The 9,739-nt window shown below is 52.9% G+C and overlaps 1 protein-coding gene across 1 annotated transcript; it reads right to left on the bottom strand.

The window, feature by feature from the left end:
* Positions 1-59: 59 nt before the first annotated feature.
* Positions 60-9,739, bottom strand: Capns1 (calpain small subunit 1). The gene is given in 12 exon segments (XM_027432573.2): positions 60-639; positions 761-819; positions 3,527-3,643; positions 3,733-3,811; positions 3,913-3,981; positions 6,715-6,779; positions 6,887-6,944; positions 7,054-7,143; positions 7,500-7,533; positions 8,466-8,540; positions 8,542-8,633; positions 9,596-9,739. Coding segments are annotated over 11 exon segments (750 nt in total). The 5' UTR covers positions 8,619-8,633; positions 9,596-9,739; the 3' UTR covers positions 60-612.

The raw sequence follows: 9,739 nt of genomic DNA, 5'->3' as shown, positions 1-9,739 counted from the left end.
CGGCAAATGCATGGCGCACATTATAATCACACACATTAAATAAACAAATGCCCAAGTTCCCCCAGAAAGCCTTCCTCCTCCCGGGACTCTGAGCCACCTGTCAACACTCAGGAGGCAGAGCCCATAGGAAGCAGCAAGTGGAGAGAGTTTATTTACTCCTGGGCCTGACAGCTGGGGAAAAAGAGTGCAGGCACTAGGGTGTGTGGGCCTGCCAAGGCCTGGAGTTCATTTGGCTGCCTGGGAGGTAACTGAATGAGTGCATAACGGGGCGTGGTGTGTGTAGGGACAGGCATGATCCTCCCAGAACTGACACAGGGCCCTTGGGACATGGAAGCAACAGGAGTGCTAGGCTTGGCACACAGACAGGATGGAGGTAACGGAGTGTGTGGGGTGGGGTGACCCTTCAGCAGAGAGAGCAGCTAGCTTGTCTTCGAGCCCGGGGTAACTCGGGTATGGCAAGCTGGGGCGTGTTGAGCTCCGGCTGCTGACTGGGAAGCTGGGGTACAAGACAGGAAGGCCTGTGGGTAGCAGGACATGACTATAAAAACACGGCTGCAGACAGGAACAGGATTCGAGGTGGCTCCATAGTGAACTGTGAGGAGGCAGCTCTGTTCAGGAATACATTGTCAGCTGCAGCCACTGGAAGAGGAAGGCACGGATGAGCACAGAGCCCCGGAGAACCAGACACCTCACCCAGGGCCTGCTGGGCAGATAGGATGGGAGGGGCTGGAACAGCCACGCCCAAGAGAAGTCACCCTACCTCCTGGATGTTCACTTCGATCTGCCCAGTGTCGTTTTTGTCAAGAGATTTGAAAGCACCTAGAGGTGAAAGGGAGGGCGGAATTGGTTGCTTTTGGGATAATAATATTATACTAATACCTGCCTAATTTTTTTTGTTGTTGTTGTTATTGTTGCTTTGTTTCTAGATAGGGTCTCACCAAGTAACCCATGACTGGCCTCAAAGTCATAGAGACATACCTGCTTCTGCCTCCAGAGTGCTGGGAGTAAGAGCGTGCGCCACCCTGACTGGCTATAGGCTAATGTTGATGATGATAGTATAGTAAATCCTTCATTCATCATCTTTTTATTCTGTGTCAAGCAAGCCCTGTACAAAGAACTTCGGAGGCGCCTGTGGTGGTCCACACTGCTGTAATCCCAGCACTCTGTTGTTCTGTTGGCTGTGGAAAAGGAAGGTCTTGAGTTCAATGTTATTCTTAGCTACATAGGGGAGTTGAAGGCCAGCCAGGTTACATGAGATTCAATAATAATAATAATAATAATAATAATAATAATAGCTGGGCCGTGGTGGCGCATGCCTTTAATCCCAGCACTCAGAAGGCAGAGGCAGGCAGATCTCTGTGAGTTCAGGGCCAGCCTGGTCTCCAGAGGGAGTGCCAGGATAGGCTCCAAAGCTACACAGAGAAACCCTGTCTCGAAAAACCAAAATAATAATAATAGATTAAATCAATAAAATATCTAATTTTGTAGGCGTGTGCATTTTTAAATGAGACACAGAATTAGGGTATTATAACACAATGATAGAGTACTTGCCTATCATGCTTAAGGTACAGGGTTGGATCCCTGACGACCTCAGTAAGTAAGTAGATAAAGTCAAGTGGCATGCTGCAGCTCACACAGCCAAACAGGACAGAAAACTGGATTAGAATCCAGGTCTGGCCTCCCCAACACCTATGCTCCACCCTCTCCAGTTGCAACCCAAAGAGTCTGCTAAAAGGAAGTAACTTGGCAATCTATTTCTGGGCACTTGAGTCTGGTGTGGCCCCCACTCCCGCCCTGGAACTTGACTCCATGCTTCCCATCCACAGCCAAACCAAGCCAGAGTTGCCCACACTAACCAGGGCTGAGTCACTATCTTCAGGTGGCCACAGGGTATCCTTGATGCCGCTGGTGCTCCTGCTACCATAGGCCAGGGGACCAGGGGACATTTCTCCTGGAATTTCTTATCTTCCTGCCTCTACCTCCTGAGCGCTGGGATTACAGGTGTGGGCAGCACACTCAGGCTCACAGATGCATGGTATCAACCCCAGGGCTTCATGGAATCCAGGCAAGTACTCTACCAACAAAGCTATAGCATAACCCTTTCAACTAAGTAACTAAATTTGAAATAGATCTCACAAAGCCCAGGCTTGCCTCAAATTTGCCCTGTAGTCAAGGATGACCTTGAACTCCTGACCATCTTCTTACCTAGGCTTCCTAAGCGCCAGGGTCATGGTGAACCACCACCACACCCAACTCCACACCACTCCAAAGGAGCTTTGAAAGCCGAAGCTGACCCAGAGCCTGCCCTGGCTCTTCAATGCCCACCACAGACTGAGGCCCCCTGAACTTGGCATTCATAGCACTGTATGGCATGTCCATGACCATCACCCCTGTTTCTTCTCATCACTCAAGTTAGTTCTCAGACAAGCACAAAGTCAAATTCCGACTCTCCAACTTCCTGGCTGAGTGGCGAAGAGCAAGCACTTTGCCGGAACCTTAGGGTCCTCCACCGTAAGGAGGGCAAGAGAGTCTTAGGGCTCTTACATCAAACCCTTATAAAAAGCTGTCACTGCAGGCACAAAGGTCCCAAGTTCAAGATCACCCCCAGCTACAAATTAAGTCTGAAATCAACCTGAGCTACATGAAAACCTGTCTCAAAAAACCAAGCCAGACGGGGACGAGAGATAATGGCTCAGAGATTAAGAGCACTGGCTGCTCTTTTCAGAGGTCCTGGGTTCAATTCCCAGCAACCACATGGTGACTCGCAACTGTCTGGACTCCAATTATGGGGATCTGACATCAGGCACAGGCATATATACCATACAGGCAAAACACTCATATACATAAATAAAATTTTAAAAACAAACAAAAAACAGGTCAGAAAGAAAGAAAGCCAGCCTAGGCATGGTAGCATACGCCTTTAACCCCAGCACTCGGGAGGCAAAAGCAGGTGGATCTCTGTAGGTTTGTCTGAGGCCAGCTGGTCTCAGAGTGAGTTCCAGGACAGGTTACACAGAGAGACACTGTCTCAAAAGGCAAGAGAGAGAGAGAGAGAGAGAGAGAGAGAGAGAGAGAGAGAGAGAGAGAGAACCAACTCAATTGTCCTCTGACCTCTTTATGTAAAATACAAGCTTAATAAATAAACCTTAAGACAACAACAAAAGTGCCATCTCCCCTTTCCTCTTTAGAGCTTCACAGACTGTCCCCTTGGCTTGCAACACCTTCCTTGCGCCCTCTAGGTCACTCTTCCTCGTGCCTCACGACTTAGTTCACACTTCCCTTCCTCCAGGCAGCCCTCTCTGGTTCCCCGGGCTGAGTCAGATGATCCCTTGGTCCTCCCCTCACAGCCCACGTGGCTCTCACTGGCCTATCCCATCCCACCCAGTCCCATCTCAGATGCCGCTGCTTGGTGACCCCAGCATTGTTCACGTAAAAGTCAGGCTTAGAGGAGACCTTGGCCAATGAAGGTTTGCAATGAAGGTTTGCAATGAAGGTTTGCCCCAGGGAAACCTAGAGAGTCACTCACGGAACATGGCGTCCAGCCTGACCAAGCAGCTGATGAAGTTATCGAAGTCCATGTTACCACTCTCATCCGAGTAGCGCCGGATGATCATGTTGTAGAGATGTTCGTTCAGGTGGAACCCTGGAAACGGCTGGGTCTCAGGGTGGGGCGCGCACAACCCTCCTCCATCCCCACCCCGCCTCTAGCCCATCACAGCCCTGCCAGCCCACCTGCTGCCTCAAAGGCCCCTGGGAGTTCGTTGCCAGTGATGGTCCCCGATCGGTCAACATCAAAGCGTTTGTATATGGCCTGTAGAAAATGGAAGACACGGTTCCACCAAGCACCATGGAGCACGGTGTCCCCATGGCTTGGGGATCTGGATGCTGGGACTTTCAGAGGCCGCCACACACCTGCCAGTTTTTAATGTTGTTCCAGAGGTACTTGAACTCCTCAAAGCCCAGCTTTCCTGTGGTGTCGCTCTGGCAAGACATTGTTAAGGACAATGTGACAAAATACAATGGGGGGTGTGTGTGTGTGTGTGTGTGTGTGTGTGTGTGTGTGTGTGTGTGTGTGTGTAATGCCATAGTGAAATCTATTATTGTGTTGTAGGCTAACTTTTTTAAAAAAAAAATTAATAAAAATAAAATAAGCTTGAAAGGCTGGATAGATGGCCCCCCAGTCAGGAACACTAGACTGTTCTTGGGTTTGGTTCCCAGAACCCAAATCATGTAGCTTATAATCACCTGTACTTCCAGCTCCAGGGGGCCCAATGCCCTCAGCCTCTGAGGACACCTGCATGCTCATGCAGACAGACAGACAGACAGACAGACAGATACACACACACACACACACACACACACACACACAATGTGATAATTAACCCAGATCCTATATTGTATGTACTGGGTACATGACAGCAATCCTGGGAATCTGGGCAAACACACAACTCCCATTCAACACTATAGTCATGTTACCCAAGGTATAGTTTAATTTATTTAACAAAAGGCTTTGGCTGAGTATGGTGGCACACACCTTTAATCCCAACACTCAGAAGGCAAAGGCAAGAAGATCTACATAGTAAATTCGAGGCCAGCCCGGGTTACACTGTGAGACCCTACCTTTAAAAAACATAAGCCGGGCGGTGGTGGCACACACCTTTAGTCCCAGCACTCGGGAGGCAGAGGCAGCTGAATCTGAGTTTGAGACCAGCCTGGCCTACAAGAGTGAGTTCCAGGACAGCCTCCAAAGCCACAGAGAAACCCTGTCTCAAAACAAAACAAAAATAAATAAATAAAAATAAAATTAGTTTTCTTTAACTTTTTTTTTTCTTTTTGGTTTTTTGAGACATGGTTTCTCTGTGTAACAGTCCAGGGTCTCCTGGAACTTGCTTTGTAGACCAACCTGTCTTCAAACTCACAGAGATCCTCCTGTCTCTGTCTCCCAATTGCTGGGATTAAAGGCGAGTGGGCTACAACCACCCAGATAAAATTTGTTTTCCTGACACAGGGTCTTACGCTGCAATCCCAGCAGAGGCAGAAGCATTGAGTTTCATCATTAGCCTGGCATCTATAGCAAGACCCTATCTCAAAAGCAAGGTTGGGCTGGGTATGGTGGTGCAGGCCTTCCATCCAGCACACAGGAAGCAGAAGCAGGCAGATCTCAGGACTCCAAAAGCCATCTGGTCTACACAGCAAGTTCCAGGCCAGCCAGAGCCTTGGGCTCGGGGGGCTAAGAAGATGACCCAGTGGGTAAAGTGTGCTAGCTGTGCATGGCTCACGACTGACTAACAACTAGCAAGTGTGCAAATGTTCATGCGTGTTCCTACACACCTGTAGGTATGCTCTTGGGTATGTATATAAATATGTGTGCAAATATGACAGACTTTTGACGGTCCCCCATGGAAGGCCTCACCCTCCCTGGGGAGCAGAAAGGGAATGGGATAGGAAGTCAGTGGCGGGAAGGGGGTAGGGGAGGGAGAAGGAACTGGGATTGACATGTAAAACAAGCTTGTTTCTAATTTAAGTAAAAATAAAAAAAAAATAAAATAAATGTATAGTAATGAAAAAAAAATATGTGTGCCCATGTACCAATGCATGTAGTTGTGCCCGTTGGTATATGTATAAATATGATTGTTAGAAGTGTAGATATTTGGAGCTGGAGAGATGGCTCAGTGGTTAAGAGCACGGGTTGCTTTGGCAGAGAGGACCTGGGTTCAATTCCCAGCACCAACATGGTAGCTCACAGCTGTCTAACTCCAGTTCTGAGCGGTCTGATTCTTCTTCTGTCCTCTCCCACGTAATGTACATACTACATTCAGGCAAAACACTCATACACGGGAAAAATAAACGCATCTTTAAAAATTGTTAGCCAGAGCTGGGTGGTGGCAGCGCACGCTTTTAATCCCAGAGGCAAGTGGATCTCTGTGAGTTCGAGGCCAGCCTGGTCTACAGAGCAAGTTCCAGGATAGGCTCCAAAGCTACACAGAGAAACCCTGTCTCGAAAAAACAAAATTGTTAGCCAGGAGGTGGTGGTGCATGTCTTTAATCCCAGCACTCAGAGACTCCAAGACAGCCAGGACTAGACACTCTGCCTCAAAAAATTAATTAATAAATTCTTTTAAAGTAAATACATAAATAAAACAAGCTTAGATTCTCAAGCCAGAAGTTCCCAAGTCCAAATTCCTATCCTGCTATTTATTCTTCAGATGACTGTTTCTGCTATCCAAGCCCCAACCAGCCCCAAACCTGATTAACTTCAAAGATCAATATTAGGTGAATTCTGGGTGGTCTGGCCAGAGACAAAACAACTGTGACTCTGTTTCCTTTCCTGTTAAGGTGCCTCTGTCTAGCAAGGTGTCTGTAAAGGTTGGGTCCGTTAACCTGGGTAAAGTTGGCTGTTCTCAACACACTCTCAGAAAACTCCCCGTCACTCCGTGGTGATGGTGGTGGCGAACGCCTTTAATCCCAACGCTGGGGAGGCAGAGGCAGGCGGATCTCTGTGAATTAGAGGCCAGCCTGGTTTACAAAACCCAAAAAGAAAGAGAGGGAGAGGAGAGAGAGAAAAAAAGTAACAATGGCAGGAAGGGAGGGAGGGAAGGAGGGAGGAAGGAAGGAAGGAAGGAAGGAAGGAAGGAAGGAAGGAAGGAAGGAAGGAAGGAAGGAAGGAAGGAAAACTTCACCCAAGACCTCCTCTAGACTGGCCCCAAAGGATACATCCATCACAGCCACCATGCTTCGACAAGTGTCAAGGCCAAAACCATCAGTTTTCAGATCCGGGTCTGGGGGGGGGGGGTATGACAGATCAAAGGTCAGAGGTCAGAGATCACAGACATCCCAGTCCCTAAAACCTCTAAGGCTTCCCCACCCCCTGACCCTGTTCACTCACGTCGGGTCACGACCTTGTTGAGGATATTCATGAGTTCCGTGGCGCTGACCTCCATGTCCTGCAGGCGGAGGGCAAGGACAGTTCAAGGGAGATGGGATAACATAAAAGAGGACGGGGGCTTCTGGGCTGTCACAGTCGGGGAGGGCCAGCGGCCCCACGATACTCACGTCTCCAGCCAGCTGGGCAAAAAGTCTCCGGAACTGCCGGACCTCCTCACTCTCATTGGCCTCAGTGTTAGAGAAATGGCTACGTGGGGGCTGCGGAGAGACGCGGTCTCAGAGCAGATCTCACACCCCAACATCCCAGGGGAAAGTCAGAGAGGGCTGGGCGGTTTGAGGGTCAGGGAGCCTGACGTGAGTGTGGCATGTAGCATGACTGAGACCCAGGACTTCAAAAGGGGACATTCTTAATAGCAGGGGATTTCCCAAGAAAGGAAGGGAGCCTTCTCTATAGGGATGGGGATGAGGATGTGGTGGTGGTGGTGGTGGTGGTGGTGGTGGTGGTGGTGGTGGTGGTGGTGGTGGTGGTGGTGGTGGTGGTGGTGGTGGTGGTGGTGGTGGTGGTGGACAACAAGCCTCGGGTGAAAGGGTCCCTAGTACCTAGGATGGCTTACCGGGGGCTCCGGGTTGTACTGCGCAGCAGCCTCGCTGAGGGGAGACAAGGAGGAATTAGCGCATGGGGGCGGAGCCTCCAACGGGCAGCAGAACGGTTAGTCCAACCCCTCAAACTCCAGCCCCCCCTTTCTTAAGTGGTCCCTCCTCCCTTGTATATCCCCGGTCCTCACAGATCCCCACTCTCAGTAAATTGGAGCTGCTCCTCCTCTTCCTCCATCAGGCCGACCCCTCCCACGGGCCCACCCCCACGGAAGAATCCTTACCTAATCGAGGAACACCCACCAATCGCAGATGTCAGAATCACCTTGGCCCCAATCAGTGTCCCTGAAATGCCACCACTGGGCAGCGCCCGCCCCTTGAAGAACTCACTTCGCAAGGGGTCTGTCTGCACCGCGTCCCTAGCTAGGCCTCATCTTTCTCTGGTCTCTGTGCAGAACTTTGCCCCATTTCTCCTTTCCCCATTCTCTAACTTCCTACCCCAGCTCCATCTGAAGGATCACTGATGGGTGACCAGGGTAATTAGGTGACAACCACCAGCTCTAACCTCCTCCCCACTCCCAAGGATTTTTACCCACTAAACCAGCCACTTGCCGATCCCACACAACCCTCGATGGACTGTTGCTTCCTAGTAGGCTCTGGTCATTCCTGGGCCAACAACTTTCCTCAAACAGCAGGCCGCACCTATGTCAGGTCCTGGGCCGGCCATGAAGTGCCCTCAGACTCCCCAGGGACGGATCCAGTCCTGCTGAGTCCTCCCCAAACGCACAAGAGTCCCCCGGGGGAGACGGCATCCCACAGGAGCAGGTTGACACCCGTGCCCAGCCCTGCCCTAAGGGGTGGCACCAGCCTCCCTAGGGTTCCCCTAGGCTCAGTTCCTTCCCGGTCCTAATTAGGATCCCCGGGTCGGACTGCACCACCGGCGTCCCGTTATGGCTCGCACAGCCCGGCCCCGCAGGTGGCCTCACCTGATGGCGCTAATGACCCCGCCCAGGATACGCATGGCAGTTCCTCCGCCACCTCCCATTCCCAGGCCGCCGCCGCGCGCCGCCACCGCCGTCAAACCGCCCGCCCCCCGCGCCGCCGCCGCCGCCCTTCAGGAACGAATTAACCAGGAACATGACTGCAACTGAGGCCTGGAGAGAAAAGGGGGACGGGTAGGGGGGTCAGGTAGTCACCGCGTCCGGAGCCCGGCCCTTCCCGGAAAAAAATAAAAAGCAAAAATGCAAGCATTTCCGGCAGCTAGACTGGGATGCGGGCGAGCCTCCGGCTGGGGGGTCTGCACACGGGATGCAGGGAAGGGACCCGGGCAGGGGTGAACCCCCCTAGGGTCTAGAAAGCACCCTGGCCCAGGCTCGGCTGCATGCGTGGGTGTCAGGAAGAGTGGGGTGCAACTGAGCGTGGTGGCACACAGCAGTCACCCCAAAATTCAGAGCCTGAGGAGGCTGGAGGACCGGCTCAAGGCCAGCCTGGGCTACCGAGCCAGCCTGGGCTAGGTGGACCCCCTGCTGTCCCGGGGGAGCTGGAAAGCAGGGCTACGGGGCGCGCTGCGGGGTGGATTCTCCACGCGGGGACCCCCAGTTTGTGCAAAGCGCACCGGGCGTGTGTCCCAGATCAAGGCCCCCCGGAACTGAGCATCGGGTAGCGGCGGGTAGGGGGCGCAGCCCGCACCCCAGGGCTGGGCTCAGCAAGTCCCTAATGTGGATTAGGACACCTAAGTGCTCCCGACCCAATGGATCTGTGGGGTCCCGCCTGGAGTCACGGCTGTGCGCTCCCCACCCCCACCCCGGGGACCCCGGATAGCGGAGTTCCTCCCGCTGCAAACCGGGACCAGCATCTCGGGGCGTGGTTCCGGGCGCCCCCAATAACTGGCTCATATTTCTGATCGTGAGACCCGCGATGACACGGCGTGCTCCGGAGGGGGGTGACCAGAGTGTGACAGGCCCGGTGGTTGGGATCTGAGAACCCAAGCTTGTCCCAGGACCCCCCCACACTCCCCACCCCCGGGGCCGCGCGCGGCCTGAGGGTCCCTCCAGGTCTGAGGACCGCCGAACCCGGGTCTGCGCGGTGCAGGGGTGCCGGGCCCGGTCTCACTTACGGTTCCGGCGGTCCACGATCGTCCCCCTCCTGCTCCGGGGCCTCCCGCTGTGTCCGGCTCCCGAGGGCGGGGCGGGTGACTCAGGAGGCTCGCCCGGGTTAGAGCCCGTGCGCCGCCACCCAGTCGCCTTCCGCGCGGTCCTAG

Source organism: Cricetulus griseus, chromosome 9, assembly GCF_003668045.3.
Source record: "Cricetulus griseus strain 17A/GY chromosome 9, alternate assembly CriGri-PICRH-1.0, whole genome shotgun sequence".
Lineage (NCBI taxonomy): Eukaryota > Metazoa > Chordata > Mammalia > Rodentia > Cricetidae > Cricetulus > Cricetulus griseus.
Note: the sequence above shows the minus strand (reverse complement) of the source record. Positions and strands in the feature narration are given on the sequence as shown.